This window comes from Xiphophorus maculatus, chromosome 19, assembly GCF_002775205.1.
Source record: "Xiphophorus maculatus strain JP 163 A chromosome 19, X_maculatus-5.0-male, whole genome shotgun sequence".
In the NCBI taxonomy this organism is placed as follows: domain Eukaryota; kingdom Metazoa; phylum Chordata; class Actinopteri; order Cyprinodontiformes; family Poeciliidae; genus Xiphophorus; species Xiphophorus maculatus.
The window spans coordinates 25,164,426-25,187,278 of record NC_036461.1 but is presented as its reverse complement, the minus strand read 5'-3'; the positions used below and the strand labels follow the sequence as shown (position 1 = coordinate 25,187,278).

The 22,853-nt window shown below is 40.0% G+C and overlaps 2 protein-coding genes across 2 annotated transcripts in view; both read right to left on the bottom strand.

Moving 5' to 3' along the window:
* LOC111612182 (alpha-tectorin-like) overlaps positions 1-5,723 on the bottom strand; it is a 31,343-nt gene extending 25,620 nt beyond the window's left edge. The window contains exons 1-3 of the mRNA XM_023352460.1: positions 5,591-5,723; positions 4,500-4,588; positions 4,327-4,431 (exon numbers count right to left, since the gene is read on the bottom strand). Coding sequence (XP_023208228.1) covers positions 4,327-4,431; positions 4,500-4,588; positions 5,591-5,678 — 282 coding nt within the window. The 5' untranslated portion in view covers positions 5,679-5,723. The remainder of the gene's footprint in view (positions 1-4,326; positions 4,432-4,499; positions 4,589-5,590) is intronic.
* Positions 5,724-6,540: 817 nt separating this feature from the next.
* shprh (SNF2 histone linker PHD RING helicase) lies at positions 6,541-22,588 on the bottom strand. The gene is made up of 30 exons (XM_023353147.1): positions 22,444-22,588; positions 21,098-21,697; positions 19,867-19,996; positions 19,552-19,767; positions 19,298-19,376; positions 18,320-18,470; positions 18,130-18,229; positions 17,781-18,040; positions 17,048-17,689; positions 16,107-16,358; positions 15,938-16,016; positions 15,695-15,858; positions 15,357-15,613; positions 15,095-15,216; positions 14,820-14,908; positions 14,547-14,639; positions 14,331-14,438; positions 13,463-13,605; positions 13,212-13,385; positions 12,432-12,494; positions 12,124-12,349; positions 11,798-11,935; positions 10,893-10,994; positions 10,720-10,791; positions 9,824-10,012; positions 9,658-9,750; positions 9,478-9,564; positions 9,204-9,382; positions 7,075-7,155; positions 6,541-6,991 (listed from the first exon to the last, which is right to left on the bottom strand). The coding sequence occupies exons 2-30, from the start codon at positions 21,686-21,688 to the stop codon at positions 6,895-6,897; spliced, it is 4,977 nt and encodes a 1,658-aa protein (XP_023208915.1). The 5' UTR covers positions 21,689-21,697; positions 22,444-22,588; the 3' UTR covers positions 6,541-6,894.
* Between the last annotated feature and the right edge of the window lie 265 nt (positions 22,589-22,853).

The window sequence follows — 22,853 nt, the reverse complement described above, 5'->3', positions numbered from 1 at the left end:
ACCCGCCTGCTGGAAACCAACGGCTGACGGGACGTCCGTGAAGGGGGGGACAAGTGAGTAGCGTTTAAATTAAAAAGTGAGCGAACGATTGAGGGTCTTTGCTGTGTAAAACCCCATGAATCCTAGGCACTGATAGGTAACAGAAGGACTGAAAAATCCGTAACTGAAGGACGGCGGAGTCCGCGTGAACTGAAAAACCCGTAATACCAAGTGTGTGTGTGAGTGTGAGAGCACTTGGAGGAATTTAAATACCACTGGGTATTTGTCCTCATACCAAACGGCAGGAGTGCAAACGGTGAACCTCTGGTGGATGCATGTAGGCAAGAATTTCCCCTAAAAAGGTTGAAGAGAGAATTACCACAACAGGGGATTGATCACCGTCCTGCTAAGAATTTATCCAGTCTTTTAGAGTCCACCCTATGTGTTTTTAAGACTGGAACGAAATTGACTAAATTGCTCAAAATGGGAAAAGGGAATAGCAAATTAACACTGAAAGATAAACTCCAGTGTAAGAACTGGAAGTTCATGAAAAGACAAAACCCTAACTCAGTGAAGAATTTAAATAAATTGATAGAAAAATATAACTTTCAGGGCCAATTAAACACTCAAAAAAAAGAACTGACTGAGTTATAGGATGAAGTACGACAGAAAACAAAAATCAAATCAGAAAAAGATGAGTAGTGAAGGAATGGGTGAGTTAGAAAAGTGGATGGAGGAGCTAAAAAGAGAGAAGAAGGCAATCAGAAAAGTTAGGATAAAACAGGAGAGCAAAGAAGAGTGAAGCAGATCAGGCAGCAGAGCAGCGAGGAGCTCAGGGAGGAGTTATAAGAAAAAAGCAACCAAATACAGAAAGAAAATTTAAAAAAAGAAGGTTTTGAAGATATAGAGTATAGATAAATAAATAAATGTCTAAGTAGATAGATAAACAAAATGAAAAAAAATGTATTATCTATAAGCTGGAAAGAAAAGTAGGTATAGTTAAAGAAGGCAAGGTGTAAGTGAGTTAAAGAGGATGAAAGGATGATTTGAAAATTAGAATGATAATTGTGTTTAAGGTTCATAGCAGTTTGAAAGAACGTAATGATTGAAAATAGAAAATAGATCTTAGAGAGAAATAGCTAAAAATGCTTTGCATGATCCTAAGGATGTTTATGAAATACGAGTAATAATTATATAGAATTGAGAACTTAAAATATTAGATAAGAATGTTAATTATTCCTCCTAGGCTGAGAAGGTTGTAGAAAAATAGAATAAATTACAAATGAGTTACAGTGGGAGCATTTTATTGGAATGAGAATCAAGATAAAACAGAGAAGATCTTTAGAGAAACAGGCCCTAACTGGAAGAGGAATTGCCCAGATAACAACAAACTACAGCATGAAGCTGATTCTAGATATTTTCACAAACCGTCTTTTTAATAATGACCAAAATTTTGTTAAAATAGAGAAATATTATTAAATCTATAGGATTTATTGATTACTGATTCAGTGAAACTAGAGGAAACTCTCTTGGTAAATAGAAATTGATCAAACAAAGGAAGTTTTGGTGAATTTATGAGATTTGTGGTAAAAGGATACTTTAGCTTAATTTGAAACATTTAGCTGAAGAAGGCCACAAAGTTAGCAAGAACAAACTCCAAATGTGCAAAGAACAGGTGAAATATTTAGGACACAGACGATTGAAAGGTCATTTTATGACCTCAGTGTTGGTTCAGCAGCATGGAGATAAAATGAAAAGAAATAGGAGAGAATGTTGCAAATAAAAATAAGAAAATAAAAATAAGCAGAGTAAAGCAACAGGTTTGTTAAGATCAGACAACAAAGTGCAATTAAGACATTTTCTATGGTAAGAATGTTAAGATGAAAAGAACAATGAGACTCCAGGAAAGGAGCTGGAACCGTAGAAACCCAGACAACAGCTCAGCAGGAAAGAACAGGCAGCTGTAATGCAAATCATTCTGTCACCCATCACTTAAAGTACCTCCTGACAAAATATCTGAATATAAGTTACAATTTTAGTAGTGGAACAACAAAAGGTACAAAAATTAAAACTAGATGAAACTAAAACATATCTCATGATACAAGTGCCAAATCCTAATAAAGCAGTAGAAGAATCAGGAGTTTCTCCTGAAATCCTCATCATCTCTCTTTCCTGCCATAAGATCATCCTCCTCCAAGAGGTGAGAGGAAGTTCATGAAAGGAGGGAGTGAGGATTGTTTTGTGGTCTGTCTGACAGGAGAGAAGTCATTATCACCGCATAAGGCAGGATTTTGATGTAGTTTTAGTTTTCTAAATTCAGAGAACAGTTTTCTCTTTAGAGTGGCTTGTTTAAGAAAGCAACTGATTTATGAGTAATGAAATAATATGGGAAGTTTTAAACGTTTCACAACTGCAAGGAAAATAATAGTTTGGTATTGTGATGCCTTGAGTGGACGTCCAGAGAGGTTGACAAACAAGTGTTAAGGTGCCAACCTGAACATTATCCAGCTGAAGACCTCAGTTTAGGCTTTGATGAGAAAAGAGCAGCTCTCTTCTCATCAAAGCCTAAACTGAGGTCTTCAGCTGGACATTAGAGAAGATCTCTGAGGTTGTTCTGGTCACCTCTGAATCCTGGGAAGAAGCTAAAGATTAGGAAACCGTGAAGTGAGTCTGTAAACATTTAAGTTCTGCAATGAGCTAACACATTATGTTATGGAATTCCACCAACTATAAATCATTAAAGATTAGAAACGAATGATGGGGTTTTAGGGATATAATATGGACTGTTTTGGGAAAATAGAGTCATCTTGACAGTTTAGACCAGGGGTGTCAAACTCATTTTGGTTTAGCATGCAGCTTAATCTGATCTAAAGGGGGCCACACAAGTAAACTCATTGCAAGATTAAATAGAACTAGTAAAAGTGCACTTGTTGATTTTTATATTAAACAAATTTCACTTTTACAAAATATATTATGAAAAAGCTCAGCGTTTTTAAGAAAAGCATGTGCAATTTCAACACTACTTTTACATTTATTTAAGTGCATTATGCATAAGAATTGATCACAGTGATTGTACAATGTTGCAAAAAACATTTATTCACAGTTTTTGGAACTTAAAACCACTGTCCTGCATGACATAATACATCAAACAGATAAAAATTAATAAATGATTTAAAATCAATTTTCCACATCTGGGAATCAATTTGAACAAATTGTCTGGCTTCACACATTTGAAATCGCTTTCATGCTAAACAAATGTATTAAATAGAAAACGTTACTCTGGTGAGACAGGCTAGCAGTGACACGAATATGTTACCAAATCCACCTGACATTCTCCAGCCAGTCTCCAACAAAATATTAAAAAGCGCATTTAGTTGACTTTTCACTACACAACTGCGAATTTGTCTATCACATGACGTTTCTACAAGTTTCTAAAGATCTACAGTCTAGGTGAAAGCAGGTCTGACAGCTGAGGCAGCCAGTCTTCTTTAGCAACCCACCGCCTAATCCTGTGTGGAGGGTTACTTTCACCAGCTGCCGTGCCTGAAACCTTGTAAAACACTGAGGTGGAGAGCTGGCAGGGTTTGTCTCCCCCCCGATGAAATCTTGTTTAACCTTTGGCTCGGTTTATACGACAAACCTTCAAACATACCAAGCGGGCAGTTTGAGAAAACTTGTGTGGTGCAGCTGGCATTTAAAGCTCCCCAAAACTCGTAAAAGTGACCAGATTAAAATGATCAGGAGGTGAAAGAGCCAGTGATTCATCACCTTCTTATTCAGAGAACTTTCAATAAGTAATTAGCTTTCCCAATAAAAATCTACAGGGTTCCCTTGGTGGTTTGAATGAGGTTGAAAGAAACACCACCCATAATTCCTGATGAAAAAACAGCCACTCCCTATTTCTTTTGCCTCACTTTTTTCTGTCTGGACTTCAGAGTTTGTTCCTCTCTATGTTTGTCTATTTTTATTTTTTTGTACATTTCCTTGACTTATACAACTTATACAACTCAAAAGTCGCCATTGTTAAAAAAGAAAAAAGACGTTAATAACACGAATTGGTGCCAAAATGACACTAATTGGCTGGGAACTAGCCCCAGAACAAAGGCAGCCATCGTAAAATAGAAAATTTATTACAGTGGCAGTTTTATGTCACCCATTAGGCTGATACCAAGTGCTGTTTGTCACCATAGCAGTTAAAGTTAAAGCCTCTCTAATTTGTAAGGAGCTGTTCTAAATGTCTGAGCTCACGTGCAATGTTTGATTAATTACATGAGTTAGGCAAAACACTCATAACGCACAAAAAGAAAAAAACTTTACTAGCATTTACGTTCAGGTTTAGTGTCCTACCATTATGGTCCCGCAGTCTGAGAGATTCGTCCTGATGCTAAAAACGAAGTTGGCCCCGATTTCCTCTCCTCTGCATTCCGGATCATTTAGATGCAAATCATCGACCTGAAAGACAAGTTCACGTTTTGCCATGGTCGCACTTGAAGAGGAAATGTTGGGACGGTTTTCCTTACATCAACTGGAGGCACCTTGTTGAGGAAAAAAACACTTGGAATCATGACGTCCATGTGGTCATTGGTACAAAACACCGTTTCATTGAGCTCTGGTGTTTAAAAAATGGGGGGGGTGGGAGTTCAAACAAGAGGACACAAAAATCCCTTTAGAGAAAGCAAGGTCACACCATGTTATTTCAACAAGATTGAAGTCCTGACCCTGAGTCGTCCTGTAAGTTCAATTTGAGCCATTCAGTCAGAAGTGGACTTGATGTTGTGCTTTGAATCTTTATCCTAGTACATAACAGAAATTTGTTTGACTTGAAGGTCACAAACCGAGGACCAGACATTCTCATTTGGGATTCTCTCTATAGGAGAGCAGAATATATGCTTCAATCAGCAAAGCAGGTCCAGATTATCACATTGCCACCACAATGTTTTATTATCCGTGTGATATTTGTCTGAAACACTTCAGCACATGTACTGTCCACCTTTCAAAAGGTTGCACTTTGTCTCGTCAGTCCAGTGAAAGCCAACAACTAGAAATGGCTTCGTCAACCTTTTCAGATCAATAAATGTCAGCGAGTTTGTTTCCCATCCGTTTAATTTAGATCACACCTACTTCATATCGTCAGTCAGGTACTTGAGTGAGTTCTTGACTAGGTGTAAGAAGTGAAATTAAGCTGTCCAAAAATGGAACATAAGGGATGGTTGGTTTCAACTGATTTCATATTTAGTGAGATCAAGCTTTTTTGTTTTGTTTTAGATGACTAGGAACATTTAAGTGTGGCAAATAAAAACAACTTTTCTTTTACAGAACTGTGAATTTCTCTTTAAAAGTTGTCAACATACTGAAAAGCTCCATAAAGGCAACTTGGAGTTAAGACAACAATATGTAACAGGAAAAAACTGGAATCAAACCCACAACTTTCTGATTGTAGGACGCCTACTCTTCCAGTCAGATTTCCCTTCAACACCTAATAGGTACATTACTCGTATTTAAATTATACAAATAACTACAACTTAGAAGTGAAGAAAACAAGTAGTAAAAGAGCATTCTGCCTGATTTTTGATCCTGAATCACATATGCGGTTTGCAAAGTGTGCACTGACCCTCCACCATGGGCTCCAGGTGAACTGCTGAGACCGCCGTTGTCAGAGCGAAGAGCAACCAGGTAAAAACCACACCGCTAGACACCATCTTCCAAATCCTCTCCCTCTAGTTTCTCTCTGCTCTGCCACTCCGCTGCCGTTTGAATCTTTCCCTAAATCTCACTGTCACCAGAAGATGTAGCACCTCTCCCCTTCTCCAACCCATGAAACCCAGCTCTAAATGAACTGGGACCACCTCCTGCCCCACCAGCCCCTTCTCTGGCTTTAAAACACCAGTTTGAATGATGCTTCAGACAACAATGAGATTCCACACGTGAATAGGGTTGACGGAGGCGAGTCCAAGGTAACACGGATGACACCGCCTACTACAGCCATGTCGTCTTGGTAAACACCTTACAAGTGGAGCTTGTGGTAAAAAGGAAAAAAAACGAAGGGGATACTCTTTGTTCTCTCTGTCTTTTGTTTGGACACTTTAAAACATTTTACGGGTGCGGGAATCCCAGTTGGTAAGGACAAAAGAGACTCATTATAGGTCAAGGGCAATTCACTGACCAGTTTGCATGCATGTGGTTAGACACGCCGTAAAATCCCACTACTGCATGCAAATTCAAGAAATATATCCTTGTTTAAAAAAAACCTTAACGCCAACATGTATTAAATTATTCTGAACATTAAACCTGTTCAGGCAATTTGCAAATGGAAATTAAGAAAAAAAAAAAAGATGAAGTGAGGCAGAAATCTTCTTCACCTTTGTTAGATTTTATAAGTTCTTTTATTTCAAACAACAAATCTTGTGTGCTTTTTTTTTTGTAAATGACACATGCTTTACAATTTGGTTCGTCTCCCTCTCATTGTTTTAGCAGACATTTGTAAGAGTACAGACGAGTGGACTGAGTGGTTTCCTGTTTATTCGTTCTTTAATGAAATAAATAAAAGCCCAACATCGTTTCACTGACATACTTTTATTTACCGCTTGTGGTAGCTTCACCTGAATGAGGTTTTATTGTGGCCGTACAGTGAGATTCAGAGTAGCGCATGATGCTGTACAGTCTAGTCAAACGTAACAACCAAGAATGAATATAAACAACTGAGTCTGTTAGAACAAGAACTGACTGACATTTAAAATCTGATTTTAAATATGCTTTGGCAAACACGTTGCTTGTTGTCAGTGGTTTGATAAGAAAAACAATAATATATTCTTGGAAATGCATTTCGTAAGTTGCTTACATATATATATATATATAAAAAGGAATGTGCAAAATCATAGTACTTCCATCACCACTGGGTACAGAGTCAGTTCGGATTCACTCCAGAGGTTCAGAGTCCTCCGTAAACAGATCGGCAAGGTCAGCTACCGTCAGAACGGCAGCCTCCGAATGCTTCATGGCTGTGCTGGTGTGACTACAATTAAAGCAAAACACTTTCTGTTAGTATTTAAATTAATAGTACATATACCAATAATGATGTTTTGAAGCTAAAACCACCTCTTTTCTGCTGTCTTCAGCATCGCTTGCATTCGCTCCTCAATAGTGGATTTGATTAGGAATCTGTGTACAAATGTCGGCCTATTGGACAGAGAACACGAATGTTACATTTTTCCACATTTTGTCATGTGCCAACCACAAACTTCCATGTATTTTATCTGGGTTGTATATGACAGGTCAAAGAGAGAATTAAACACATTTAATTCAGCCAAAGTTGTCCACAATGACGTACAGTCATGGCCAAAAGTATTGAGAATGACACTAATATTATATTTTCACATGATCTGCTGCCCTCTGGTTTTCATGTGTGCATGTCAGATGTTGTCATCACATACAGAAATACAATTGCAATCATATTATGAGTAACAAAAGCTTTTAATGACAGTTAGAATGAGTTAATGCAGCAAGTCAATATTTGCAGTGTTGACCCCTCTTCTTCAGGACCTCTGCAATTCTCCCTGGCATGCTCTCAATCAATTTCTGGACCAAATCCTGACTGATTCTTGACAGTCCATTCTTGCACAATCAATGCTTGCATTTTGTCAGAATTCCTAGGTTTTTGTTTGTCCACCCATCTCTTGATGATTGACCACAAGTTTTCAATGGGATTAAGATCAGGAGAGTTTCCAGTCCATGGACCCAAAATCTCTATGTTTTGTTCCCTGAGCCAGTTAGATATCACCTTTGCTTTATGGCAAAGTGCTCCATCATGCTGGAAAAGGCATTGTTCATCACCAAACTGCTCTTGGACGGTTGGGAGAAGTTGCTCTCGGAGGACATTCTGGTACCATTCTTTATTCATGGCTGTGTTTTTAGGTAAGACTGTGAGAGAGCCGACTCCCTTGGCTGAGAAGCAACGCCACACATTAATGGTTTCAGGATGCTTTACAGTTGGCATGAGACAAGACTGGTGGTAGCGCTCACCTCGTCTTCTCCGAACAAGCTGTTTTCCAGATGTCCCAAACAATCGGAAAGGGGATTCATCAGAGAAAATGACTTTACCCCAGTCCTCAGCAGTCCACTCCCTGTACCTTTTGCAGAATATCAGTCTGTCCCTGATGTTTTTCCTGGAGAGAAGTGGCTTCTTTGCTGCCCTCCTTGAGACCAGGCCTTGCTCCAAGAGTCTCCGCCTCACAGTGTGTGCAGATGCACTCACACCTGCCTGCTGCCATTCCTGAGCAAGCTCTGCACTGCTGGTAGCCCGATCCCGCAGCTGAAACACTTTTAAGAGACGGTCCTGGCGCTTGCTGGTCTTTCTTGGGCGCACTGGAGCCTTTTTGGCAACAATGGAACCTCTCTCCTTGAAGTCCTTGATGATGCGATAGATTGTTGACTGAGGTGCAATCTTTCTAGCTGCGATTCTCTTTCCTGTTAGGCCATTTTTGTGCAGTGCAATGATGACTGCACGTGTTTCTTTCGAGGTAACCATGGTTCACAGAAGAGAAACAATGATGCCAAGCACCAGCCTCTTTTTAAAGTGTCCAGTGGTGTCATTCTTACTTAATCATGACAGATTGATCTCCAGCCCTGTCCTCATCACCACCCACACCTGTGTTAATGGAGCAATCACTGAAACAATGTTAGCTGGTCCTTTTAAGGCAGGGCTGCAATGAAGTTGAAATGTGTTTTGGGGGATAAAGTTCATTTTCTAGGCAAATATTGACTTTGCAATTAATTGCTGTTACGCTGATCACTCTTTATAACATTCTGGAGTATATGCAAATTGCCGTTATAAAAACTGAAGCAGTAGACTTTGTAAATATTAACATTTGAATCATTCTCAAAACATTTGGCCATGACTGTACTCCTTTGTCTGACACATCAGATAAAAACCCTTATAAAATACACTGACGTTTGTGACCTTAGCAACACGGATTGTAAAAACATTTAAAGGGGAAGCGTATTTTTGCAGAGTACTGAGAAGGTTAAACTAAAAGCTTAAAGTTAAATATGCAAAAGACATCACTGGAAAGTGTGCTTGATGTAAGATTGTGAATTGCAATTGTCAAAAAGTGATCATTTGAGCTTGTATAAGAAAGCTTTGAAAGTGGAAAAATTGCCCCTCATTGCATCTTTACTTGAAGGAACTCAAGTTAGATTTCTTTCTTGATGTGCTTACTGTCGCTTACTTTGTTTGGCCAATCCGGTGCACCCTCCCTATAGCCTGGAGTTCGTGAGCTGGGTTGAGGATTGGTTCGACTAGCAACACGTGTGTTGCTTCGATGATATTCAGCCCATTGGAGCCAGTGTGGAGTGGGAGGAGGAGAATATTGATCTTTTCACTGTATTTGAAAGAACTAAGATTCTCCTGAAAACATACAAAAAAAAATATCAGTGAATAAACTAATCACAAAGAGATTTAGATGGTTTGCCATGATTCCTGTGAAATGTTTAAAGTCAAACCTGGAACTTATGAATTCCGTTGATTTGTGAAAACTCCAGGTTATTGTCCAACAAGGCTTTTGCGATGATGTCCAGGACACTCTGCCACTGTTCACAAGACACATGAAAACAATCCAGATCACATCCTAGCTCAATATCGCGACAAACCACAGTCCTTCGTAACAAAAACGCTTCATTTACCATTGAAAAGACGAGACATTTGGCTCCGGGATCGTTCATCTGGATCTGCTTTAGTGTTCTCACAACCGCCTCCACTTTGGTAGAGTGGCTTCCCTGCACAAAACGATTGCAACTGTTAACAAAAAGTCCAAAACTTAACATGTTTAACATGTAATTGTCGATCAACCTTGACTGGTATGTCCTGGTCGTGGCTGGATGACTGGGTAGTGAACACGTAGGAGATTTCTGTGTGGGAAGTGGTCTGTCTACAAATGGCACACTTGATGGCTCGCCGCCTTGAGCCCACGCTGTACTGCTCCACGATGATGGCAATGCACTCGTTACAGAAGCAGTGGCCGCAAGTCAACACGGCCCACTATAAGGAGGAAACAACGGTGGAAAGTAAGTAGTTCAGTTTGCAACCTGATTGAGATTATTTTTGACTTGCTGCACCCCGAGAACAGCATAATAGCAGTGACGTTATGGTACATTTGATTAAATGTCAAATGTTATAAAAAATTCAAAAACAAAAGCAATAAATAGGCCTGTCACAATAACGCATTTTACTGGACAATAAATTGTCCCAGAAGTTAATGCGATAAATGATAATAGTGTTTGGAGACCATTTTCATGTGATAAAATGGTCATAGCATGATAATGCCAGAACAACATTGTCAAAGATCAATAAACTTTAAATTCTCGTGAACATTTAACACAGGAAATGCAAGACATTTTAAATATTCAAAATAAAGAAAAGAAACAGCAAATAAAATGAATCATGAAGTCTCTGTAAATAAAATCAGGGCCGGTTGAGACCAAAGCACCAGACTGAAGACTTTAGTCCAATTTTTGGTATTAAAAGAAAAAAACGCTAACTCATACAAATGGAAATTATTGAACTCATCTTAATTTATCATTCAAATTTATCATGATCTATTGCTTATTGTGACAAGCCTAGCAATAAGCATCCGAAAAATAGTTTTAAGTTGATATTTATGGGAATATTGCTTAAAAGTTGAGCCCTGTTCTTTCCTTCTTTCAATTTAAAAACTTGCCATCTTTAAATCTACCATCAACACTCACCTCCTGCCCCAGAGGACGAGCACAGATGGGGCATGGCTCTGGGTTCAGCCCTCCAGTTGACTTGTCCTGTGACTTTGATACAAAATTCAAGCAACATGGAGTCAAACTACATTAAATATTTCCTAATTATTCCAAATGATACAACGAAATGCTGCTAGCGATCATAAACGTACCTTTTCCAGATTGGTTAGGTACAGAAACTGTCCAAGCTTCTTTTGGAGCTGAGACTTGGCCACAGCTTGGTCGTTCAGGAGCTTGACCCTGTTCTGCTCCACCTGACAGCGAAACAATGGAGAGCAGAGGGCAAAAAAAAAATAGTTTGTTGCTTTTGTTGCTTTTCTATCAGTGAAAATGTTTTGTAATTAAAGTCAGTGAGCACAAGGGTTGAAACTAGATAAAAATACACCGTAAGACCTTTTAATGTAGGGCTGGACAATAAATCAATAACTAAGCGACAGACACGTGATCAATATCAATAGATAATATGTCTGATAGAATATTTAAGAATTTCACTGAATTCAGAACCGCACAGAATTCTGGGTGATTTAGGCAGAGAAAAGACTTTATCCGCTCAACCACTAAAGACTAGCTAAGCAAGGTGAGTAGCATCAACTAACTCGCTCGCTCTTTGGTTACCTAGCAACAACCTGTGGAGTAACATGAGCAGCAGCAATTTCAGGTTTCGTCTTCGTGCCTCAAGAAATGTTTTAGCTCAATTAGTTATTTTTTCTAGTTAAATAAAAATACCCACATACATCCATACCATTATATAACTTAAAAATTGTGTAACACAACATTATTGTTTACTGGAATAACTTTTGAGACAATTTATCGTCTAGCAAAATATGTTATCATAACCGCTTAAAAATAAAATAATGACAGAGTAAAAAACTGGATAAAACAGGAAAGGTCATGGCACTAGATTGGCAGTATTCCAAATATTTAAAACAAAAACTAATCAATAATTTGAAACTATTATATCGTGATATGTTTTTCAGTCATATCGTACAGTCCTACTTCAATAATTCGGGTTTAAACATCCGATTAGTTACAGATTATATCACTACTGTTTACTTACTTCATGTGGCTCTATAATGTGCAGCAGTTTGGGCTTCGGCTCGTCAGGTAGACGAACACGCAGCCGTTCAGTCGCCATGCCCAACTCGTCAATGGCCGACACGTGATTGCGCAGCACCATCCAGTACTCATGCAACACCTGGAATAACAGCAAAGGAATCATCTTTCTAACTTGCATAAGTACAACTGTATAACATTCTGGTAGGTGTGGAAATACAAGTTACAGACAAATACGAAAATCTCTTTGACCTTTTGTAATTAACATTTTTCCTAAAGCAGACAGAAGATTTTCTTTTTCAATTCCAAAATATAAGAGAGGTCTGTTACCTTATACTCCTTCTTCCAGTTTTCAAACAGCTCCATGAACATGTTGCCCTCCTCCGCCAGCTCCGGGTCCATGCGCTTAGCTTTGGCGAACGACAGGATGGCTTTCAGAGTGCGCTCCGCCTCGCTCGCCGCCCACAGACCGCGACTGGTGGTGGGGAGGCGGTCGTCCACCAGGCCTTCCTCGTCCTCGATCATCTCTTCGAAGATGGCCATCTGACCTTTCACTCTGATGACGGATTTTGTTTCTTTCACTTCAGGTGTTCAATTTCAATACGAGTTGGAAAACTCTAGGACGCCTGCTTACTTACGTGTGAGCAAACAACTTGGATTCATAATCAGTGAAAAGCTCGTCAGCTTTACAAAACACACAGCTGCGACATAAAAAGAGATGAGTTACAGTTCATGACTTTTAAAGCTGATTTATGTAACTTTTATAAACAATGTTTTTCTTAAATATTTGCTGAAACAGTCACTATGTCCTGACAGTATAAGGTGAGGCAGATGATCTGTGAAAAACAAACAAAAGAAACATCAAGTTCCCCTGTGGTCCCACTGCCATCTGCAAAAATACACAGCGTGCTCAAAAACAACCAATAAGAACCAGGAGGAGGGTCTTGGCACTGTCAATCATGCTCGTGTACATGCTGCTAAATGTGCTAATGGCACATTCTTATACAAAATCGCATATCCGCCGATATCGGTGGCCATGCTAACTAGCCTTAGCATTTTGAGAGGAGCTAGCTGTGATGGGAGCTAGCTCTAGGCTAGCAGAGAGCAAGGGTGGAAGGTGTGAGCAGCAAATACCCAAGAATAACTGACTCCTCTGAGCTCTGATTGGTTGTTTCTGGCCAAGTGGTGTATTTCCCAAAAGGGCAGTAGAACCACATGGAGGAGATACATTTTTTTCCACATATTATCCGTCTCATGCTCTGCTGTCATGACACAGTCACAGTTTTTACAAATATGTAAAATGCATGTTGTTTATAAAAGCTTTAATAGTGTGCGTTCATACAACTATATATTGTACATATTGTAGAGTATCATGAATAAGGTGATGTTGATCTTGAGTACTGGTACCGGTAACTTACTTATTGAGTGGCAGTCGCATTGGCCTAAGATGGCAAATGGTGGCCTCTTCAATCACTTCCTTAGAAGCCGGGCCCTCAAGACTCTTCACTGCGTCCCGGACAGTCTTTTGTGACTTCATTAGATCTTGCATTTGTGTGGTGAGAAGGAACTGCAGACCACAAGCGTCACGGAACCTGCAGGGAACCCAGCATGTTTTTAGTGTGTTATTAGCGTGAATGCTAACGATGGAAGCTAAGTAGAGGCTTTTTACTTGTCTGCCATGGAGAGTTTGTTGGCCTGCTGCTTGTAGCTGGAAGTTAGCTCGTTCTTCACACGGGACACCAGATCTTCGTCGGTGGAACAGCGGGTTGACATCTGAATGACTTCCAACCACCAGGGGGAGTTTAAGTTCACCTGGAGATTAAAAGACAAATCTGTCTGATTGGAAGCTTATTTGAATAAGTTATTGGTATTATCTCAGAAAATAGTGAGGTAATTATTTTAATCACACTATTGGATTCCTGAATAACAGCCACATGAGTATTTTACACTTATAGTGGCAATTAGGAAAGAAGCCAAAAGTAGATTGATTACAAACAGGTTATATATATATATATATATATATATATATATATATATATATATATATATATATATATATATATATATATATATATATATATATATATATATATATATATATATAATGCATTTTGTCTGTCAAACTGAATCTTAAAGTATTCAATGAAACACAAAGTCAACTTTGCATGGCAATGTCGCTTTTTTTGCATATAATCATAATCTTGTACAGTTCAACATGAAAGCAATGGAACATATGCCCAAAATCTCAGAACTAATTTTGAGTAATTATCTAAAAGTTCTTTCATTTCATACTTTTCATTTTGTTTCTATTGATGTTGCAGTTTGTTTACTCAAGTCTGTTATGTTCAAAAACTAGAAATACAAATAATAGAAAAAGCAATAAAACAATAATAAATATTTCTGTTGTAATTGCTCATCTTGTTCAGATAAGAAAGGAACCTTATTGAATAGTTCATCTATTTCTGTCGTGTAAAAATAATAAATTTGACAACAACAAACGTTTGAATGTTTCTGAAAGAACATGTGCCATTTCTCACTTTGCGCTTCAGCTCTTTGATGTTCTGCAGCACTGGCTGCAGGGCCTGATGGGCGTCGGCCACCTCCGAGTCGTATTTGGTCATGTAATGCTGCCGCAGCTGCTCAGCCTGCGGACGAACAAATATTTTAAAAGGAAACAAATCTGGAGCAGACCTCCAACGACGTTTATATCTAAAACATTACACTTGTTTCTGTAACAAATCTGCGCTGCGTACCTCTTCACCGAGTCGGTCATCTCTGAGTGTTGGAGGAATCCCACGATGCTTTGCATTGAGCAGCTCCATTAGGTTGTGAGTGGCATGAAGTCGCTGGTTTGCATTAATGGTGAAAGAATAATATTAAACTCTTAAATTTGGACAAAACTGGAGAAGGGCACGACTTCCTACATTTATAACCCTTGAATTTTTTCCACGTTTGCCACCCTACAACTACAAACGACAGTGTAGTGTTGAAGAAGAAGATAAATAAACAACAATGATCCCACACACCTGTAACGAATCAGTTTTCAGCCGGCCTTTGTGCTCCTCTGATGAGCGCAGAACTTCTCTATACATCTCCGCAGCCTCCACAAACTCGCCTGCAGGTGACAAAAGAAGCCGTTGTCCTGAGGGACTCTTGCTGCAATTTTGAGGTAATGAGATGAAACTATAGGAATAACCTCACATATCAGTACAAAAAGCAACAAAGATGAGATCATGCCTCGTGTTTTGTTTTGAACTTCTTCCCATGGGAAACGGGAGCAAAGCGGGCGGGCGTTTTATACCTCGGATGATGTGAATTCCAGCCAAGCCGTTGAGTGCGCACACCAGCTGTCTGTGAGCTTCTTCACACTCCACTCGACATTTCTTCTGCAAGGACTTGAGGAGCTCCTCCATTGTCATGGTGCTGAAAGAAGAGAAATACGCTTAAATCTCACTTACACAGACTTGGTAAGCTTAAAATAAACACAAATGCGTCCTATTAGCTTTCTGGTTTACTCTACTGAGTCTAGAAGGGTTAGTAATTAGCAGGTGCTAAAAGAAAACCTTTTCTGCAGAGGCAGGAACTCCCCCCTCACGGCCTGCGGATGGCAGCAGGCCTGGCGCAGCCTCAGCAGCGGGTACAGAATGGTGTTGACGGTGCGCCGGTCCAGGCTGCCCAGTTTCAGGCTCCAGTCGGAGATTTTCCTGAGTTTGACCAGAGCGTCCTGGGAGCAGACCTCGTGCTGGCGATGGTAGAAATGGCCCTCAACAGGAGAAAAGTGAAGCCAGTGCACCTCCTCTGTCTGAGGGGGGATCTGAATCTGAAGAGGGAAGAATAAATAATGCATTTAGTTGCTGTGAAGTTGTCTGAAAAGGCGGCACGGAGCTCTTAAAAACAATACCTGATCGATGACGTCCTTTTTAGCCGACCGCCACAATATCTGAGCAATCACATTGTACAGAGGTTCTGTGTTTCCACGGCGATAGGGGCGATAAAGCAGCTGGTCCCACCAGTATTTCACCCAGTATGGATCCGCTCCAAGAAAAAGAGTCAGGCCGTACAGATCTACAAAACATGACGAGTTCAGCAGGGAACGGAGAGATTTAACGGACTCAGGTTGACGGTTTTCCATCTACAACTTTACCTTCAAGGCCTCGTTGGACGGGAGTACCGCTGACGCACCAACGGTTGATGGAGGCAAGACGCAGAGCCATTTCTGCAGCCTGGGGGCCAGAAAAGTAGCACACATAAATTGACCCGATTGTGAATAACAAAACACAAAACGAGCTCAGAAGATTGCGACCTCGACTCACCTTGGCAGTGGGACACTCGACCATCTGGGCCTCGTCCAGGCAGATGCGCCACCACTCTACGGCCACCAGAGGGCTGGGGACCGCCATGTAGCGCTTCTGGTTGCGGAAGCGTCGGCCGTCCTTGCTGTTGCTGTGGGGGATGTCGACGTAGTTGAGCTCAGAGCGAAGAACGTCGTAGGTGGTGATGACCACGTCCTGCTCGGCGAGCATCCGAGGCTGGATAAACCCGTGTTTCTTCACGCCCTGATACACCTGAGAGACGGACACACACACGGAGTTATTTTAGAGGGGAACAGGAGTTGTAAAAAAATAAAATAAAATGTGAGAAAACAGATGTAAGGTGGAGTTTAATAAGATAGAGTGACAACTATTTCCAACACATAGAAAGACATAAAAGGCTTTAAAACTAAATAGAGCTGAAACGATTAATCGAATTAATCGATTATTAAAATAATCTTTAACTAATTTAATAATTGATTAATCATTATGTAGACTCAAAGAAGGTTATTTGCTGAAATAAAAAAAACCTATTCAGAGCAGTGATTAGTCAAAACTGTACAAAATATATATCCATTTTGTATTTAAGTCAAAAAATGCCTTTTACCCAAAACTCTTCAGGTGTCGTAGATTTAGCTTCACCAGGTTCAAATTCACTAAAGAAATGGTTTTTTTAATGCATTTTAGGCAAAAAAAAATTTCTTAATTAAAAAAATTAATTGAACGTTTCTATCCATCTTTTTATGCATTTCTAATATTGTATAGAAATACATTAAAGTAGTTAAATGAAAACTCTGTAGAATGTACCAGTATTTTTATCAGATTAATCAATTAATCATCAGAATAACTGATGATTAATCAATTAATCACTAATCAATTGATTAGCTAATTGATTGCAGAACTATTTAGCTGCTTTAAAAACATTTTAAATAAATGTCGCTCACCAGCACGCGCAGGGAGGAGGATCTGACGTGGCGATTGATCTCCTCCACCCACTGGTGGCAGATGGAGCTGGGCGAAATGATGAGCGTCGCACCAGTGGATACTGGTTTCATAGCCACCAGGCAGTGAGGGCAGTAGAAGGGCGTTGTTGTGAGGCTCTCCTCCTTATAGTTCACACATTCTGCGTGCTGCCACAGCTGACAGTTCATACACTGCACACGCGGCTTGTAGTCAATAATGCCCAGCTCTCCACAGATGCACTCAAAGCGGTAATCGGCGGTGTTGAACGGGACTACGGACGCTCTGGTGGGAGTTTCCGTCTCATCCTGTGAATCTGTCCCAGAGGCTTCTTCTCCTCTGTCTGCTCTGGGAATCTCCTGTGTGTCTGACTCAAGTTTACCCAGAGAAAGCCGTAAAGATACTGCGGCGGAACCTGTCGACGTCACACCACCTTCCAGGTCTGCTTTCTTGTTCGCATTTTCCTCCCATTGCTTTTGGTCTTTTCCCTCTGTGTCACGCCGGTCCGATGCGGGGCTCAGATCTGTTTGATCGTCTGAGAGGGAGTTCTGGAGAGCCGCCTCGGCTTTCTCCTTCGCTCGCCTCTGAAACGTCTTCCTTGGCGTGCTCTCTGCTGGTCTGAAGAGCTAACAAAGACAAACGTTGATCAAGGAGAGAAATCAAAGTGGCCGATTAATCACATCATCAAATTTTGGCACGGCAGTTGCGGATTCTTACCAACTTGGACGCTGCGGACAAGATTTTCTTTGTTTCTTTGTAGTTCTTCCCCAACTTGAAAGAACCCGCCAGACCCCGGCCCTTTACGCGGTCGACAAATCCTTCGTTTATCAGCTTCGCGAGCGTCTTCTTGATGTGATTGCGGTTCTTCAGGAGGTCGTAGCCGTAAGTAGCCCGGATGTAGGTGAACACAGCGTTGACCGAGGCTCCTTTGCCGGTCCGCATCTCCTTTATTGCATTTAGCAACATCACGCGCACAGCTGCAGAAAAAAACAAACAAACTCTTAAATAAATGCAAGATCAACTTTGAACATACAGATGTGTCAAGAGACAGATGTGGGTGTGGCACCTGGGTGGGATGTTTTGATTTTTGGTTGAGCTTCAGGCTTGCAGCGTGTAGCTTTCACTTCTAACGGACGAGGAGGAACAAAGTAATTCACAGATTTTCCCTGCAGTGAGCAGAAGGTAACAAGCTATGAAAATGTTGCAATTTTCAAACGTCTAGTTCAAAAAGATAATACTGTGCAAGAAATTCACACCACAGGCAACGTGAGGGCTTCCTGCTCCAGATTCTGACGAGTATGGAAGAGAATAAGCGCCAAAACCTCCACCGTTTTCCCGAGCCCCATCTCATCGGCCAGGATCCCACCGGGCCACTCGATTCCAGCCAGCGGGAATTCTCGAATTAAGCTAAAATAACAGGAAACAGAGATAAAACTAAACATGTGCTTCAGGATGGAAAAAAAACAGATAAAACTGCAGGCACTAATGCAATATCTTTAAAAAAAAAAAAAGGATTTTATTTCAATAATTCCTTTTTTGAGTTGGCCTGAATTCAAAGTCGAAATAGGTAGGAGCTGTAAAAACACCCATCTTGCTTATTTTTCAAAAATTGTCCTACCTGTGGTATTTGGCTTTGTTTCTTGGTAAGATTATGCACATTTATGGACCAGCCAGCTTAGAACATTTTGAAATTTCCTTGCAAAGATGTGACAAAAATCTTTTGGGGGGACATAAGAGCGTGGCTTTGCACATCACCTGCAGAATCATCCAACGATTTTATGCATTCAAAGTTCTATTTTTATTTTGTGGGAACAGATTTGAAAGTGAAACCCAGATGGCTTCATCGAGGAGTAAAACCCTCCTCTAGCGCCACATGATAGCCAAACTATAAAATTTGTGTTGAGCTGTAGCACCGCCTGCTGGTGGGTGGTGTTACATTTATCCAAAAACTAGTGCACGAACTTTACTTTATTTCCAAGGAAAGTCTCCAGATTTTCTGGTTAAGGTTGCCGTGTGAGTTTAATTGGGGGGAGAAAAAATTGTCAGAGCAACTTCAGCAGAGTTTCATTGTCTGCTGGCTTGTTTTTCCTAACAAAGTAACAGCTGTAGAACTATGACAAAAAAATGCTCAAAGAGAAAGCACTAAAATACAAACTAAGACGAGGAATATAAATAGATTTGTTATTGTTCTTATTATTGATTATACGTGTTTCAGAAAAAGTGGTTCTTCTTACCAGCCGGTAAAGGGATTATAGAACAACTTCTTGCCACATAAAGTCACAACCTCTCGCCACAGAAAATGCAGGGAGTGTTCTACAAACAAAAACAGAAAATACATCACAATCTTCAATATATAAAGCTAGCATCATCTCTAGATATCATCTCAAAACATATTTTTCACCTTTGATATAGTCTCAAGCAATCATTTGAATTCCCAAGTTTCCCTGAAATGGACATGCAAACCTTTCACCATCATCATCATACGTACCTTTAGGTGTACTGATGTTATACTTCTCTCTCCTCAGCATCCAGTTGACGGCTTGGCTCTGATAGGGCCTGAGGACGGGAATCAGAACCTTGTGCTGGACGTCGTATGTTACATCCTGGTTCTCCTTCTGGTGCTGGTGCCTCACGTAATCGTAGAGTTCCTCCACGTTCTGCCTCTCCAGATCAGTGTCGCACTCCTCCTCGTTCTCTACGACTTCTGCATCAAAATAAAAAGACAAAACGGTTAAGAGACAGTTCTGAAGGAGCATGGGGTTTATTTAGTGGCTAATGTTACAAACTGGGCCCAAACACGTACCAGGAATGATGAAATCGTAGAAATATTCCATCAGCTTCTGCATTATCTGAGTCGCTTTCTTTGGCCGAGCGTTTCCCTCGCTGAGGAACTCTGGCTTCCCCAGCCCAGTTTCCAGTAGGTAAATTCCCACCTGTCACATAAAGACAACACTCAGCTTTCATGTAGCATGAGGGAAACAATATTATTATGTCTTAAATTAGCTCTAAAGCATCCGAGAAACAAATTTGTAATTAATCACTAATTATATCGGATTATTTACATTACTGTGTACAGACTATAACCCATACAGTCATGTTCAATAAATTAAAAATTTGTTTGTTTTTTTAAATTTCAGTAACTAAATTCAGTAAGTGAAACACATTATACAAATAAATTTCACACAGACGGATGTCTTCAAGCCTCCATTTTTGTTAATTATGATGATTTTCTGCTTACAGGTCATAGAAACTCAAAATTTAAGACTAGAATATGAGATCAAACCATTCAAAAAACACACATTTAAAGCAGAAATATGGGATTGATGAAATGTATGCTTAGTAATTGCTTATAGGTTGTTATTTTCAAACGTGCGCTTAATTTGACAGACGAGCCTCATCGGTGTGCGTTATCTAATTTTGTGAATATGCCTGCAAACGTATGTCTTCCTAATATTACAACCACAAATCCTGTGATATAGTATCATTATGTTACAATAAGTAGGCCTGTCACAATAACACATTTTTCAGGACGATAAATTGTCCCAGTAATTATCGTGACAAATGGTAACATTGTTGTTTTGAAACAATTTTCCAGTAATATATGGATAACGGCAAAATGGTGTAATTTCATTTTGTAAAGAACATTTAAGACTGGAACTTGAAGATATTTAAATATGCAAAACAAAGCACAACAACCAAAATCAATACATAACATGGAAATAAAAAGCACACCCACCCCAAACCGTAAATAAAATGGATTATGAAGTCTCTGTGAAAAGAATTGCCTGTCAAAAAAATAATAATCATCAGAATGGAAATTATCAATTATCAAGCTCATTTTAATTTATCATGCAATTAATTGATTAATTGCTTATAGGTGCACATAAGCCTGTTGCAATAAGTTACAGAGAGCAAGTTTTGAACTTCACAGTTATGCTCCAATTTGTGTTGATCTGTCAAATATAATCCAAACAAAGTTTGCTGTTATAACATGACAAAATGTGGAAAAGTTTAAACGATATCCTAACTTTCACCTTAACTTCCTGCTCCTTGGTTTGGTGGCAGAGTTGCACCACCCTCCTCTTCTGCAGCCAGTCGAGGTCCTCGAATGGGATCCTGCCGAGGCTGCACTCCACGGCACAGCCGTCCTCCTCAGAGCTCCATTGCGGCCCCGAGCTCTCATCAGAGCTGCTGTAACTGAGGTAGAGCTGCTTGCCCGTCCGGTACGCCAGAAAAGATCTCTGCTCGTAGTCAGATGGCAGCCAAGCCGGCCTGATGCTGAACTCCCCGATAAGAGCCTTCCAGACGTGGCCCAGCTTTAAAGCCGGCACCACAGAGAGCGCCAGAGACGCGGAGGCGGCGCCGCTGTCCGAGGACGTGCTGGGAAGTTCATCTGACAACTGAACCGAACGACCGCAGGCGTCCTCCTCGGTGATGTCTTCTACGATGGAGAGAAAAGAGGTGCAGGCGGTAGGGTCGCCTGACAGACAGGAAGAGGAGGACGGAGTCTGGTCTTCTTCCTGGACGGCTTCGTTCTTCCGGTCCTCCAACATGTTCCATTCCAGCCTCCTCTTTGATTCTTCGTCCACCCTCACAGGAGGGGCCCTCTTCCTTCGACCGCTCATTGTAAAAACCTTAACAGAGACCAAAATTAATAAGGAATTACTTATTACCTTGTACCACATCAAAAAAATAGGAGCCACATAATTAAACAAAGCAAGATAAAGTGTCATTATGGGGCAACACAAACATTTATTCTGTTTATTTATAGGTATAAAAGGGACATACATTAAATTAGAATAAAAGAGTAACAACTGAAGATGGGAAACTAGTGTCCCATTTCTCAGTGGAGTATTACCTAAATTAAGAGCTAGAAAGTGAGAGAGTCAAGAAGCTGGAATTGAGCCTTACTCTGTAAATGTTTCTTCAATTTTATAGATTTCTTTGTATATGATTAAAAGACGTTGCACAACAATGCCTCTTATGCTTTATGCAAGTGCAACTTTTGTATTTTGCTGCGTCTAGTAGAAGCTTTTCTAAAGGGTTACTAGCTTTTAACTATGATGCGCTCGTCATTTTGCTACTTTAACCTGTCAGTTAAGAGCATTTGTATCATTACAAAACCTATGTAATGTACTTGGCTCCATAACATCAGGTGAAACACAGACGTAAATTAACACCGCTTCTAATTTTAGGTTAAAACCTACTGCTAACCAGCAACTAGTTTGTTTATCCGCCTGCACAGGGTACTTTTTCAGGTTTTGAAATACGGAAGCCTCGCTGCTAATATAAACAACGCTACAGAGAGAGCACGTTCACCTAACGTTGTAGATTTATCGTTGGACATATACCAGCAAATTATATTAAAAACAACATTTACTTTCTTAGCCTTCCCCAAGCTGCTCCGCTGACTACGACTGTAACAAAAATCGCTTCATGATGTAGAAGCTCCTCTTTAACGAGCAGAAAAAAACATCAAAAACACAGTTCACTTATCCACAGCGAAGTCCATGTCCGCCATTTTTAAATGCAGGAAGTGACGTTGGAGGGGGAAAAAAAGCATAGTTTTTGGAAAATAAAGCCCCTCACAATATCTTTTCTGATCAATTTAAGTGAAGTCTTTTATTTTTATTATTATTGTTTTGTTTTGTTTCCGTCTGAGGACGTAGAATTTCCAGAGTTTAACCTCTTCGTTCTGCGTTAAAGTCATACTGAAAATAAATAATAAAAAACGCTTTCCACGATTAAAAAAAAAAACTTTAAAAAAAACTAGATGTTTACTTTCATACA

Coding starts and splice junctions, on each gene's coding strand:
- shprh (XM_023353147.1), bottom strand. CDS start 21,688: ATGAGCGGTCGAAGGAAGAGGGCCCCTCCTGTGAGGGTGGACGAAGAA. Junction 19,377..19,551: donor TAACATCAGTACACCTAAAG/GTACGTATGATG, acceptor TTTTGTTTGTAG/AACACTCCCTGCATTTTCTG. Junction 15,217..15,356: donor TTCCTGCCTCTGCAGAAAAG/GTTTTCTTTTAG, acceptor CTCTTCTTTCAG/CACCATGACAATGGAGGAGC.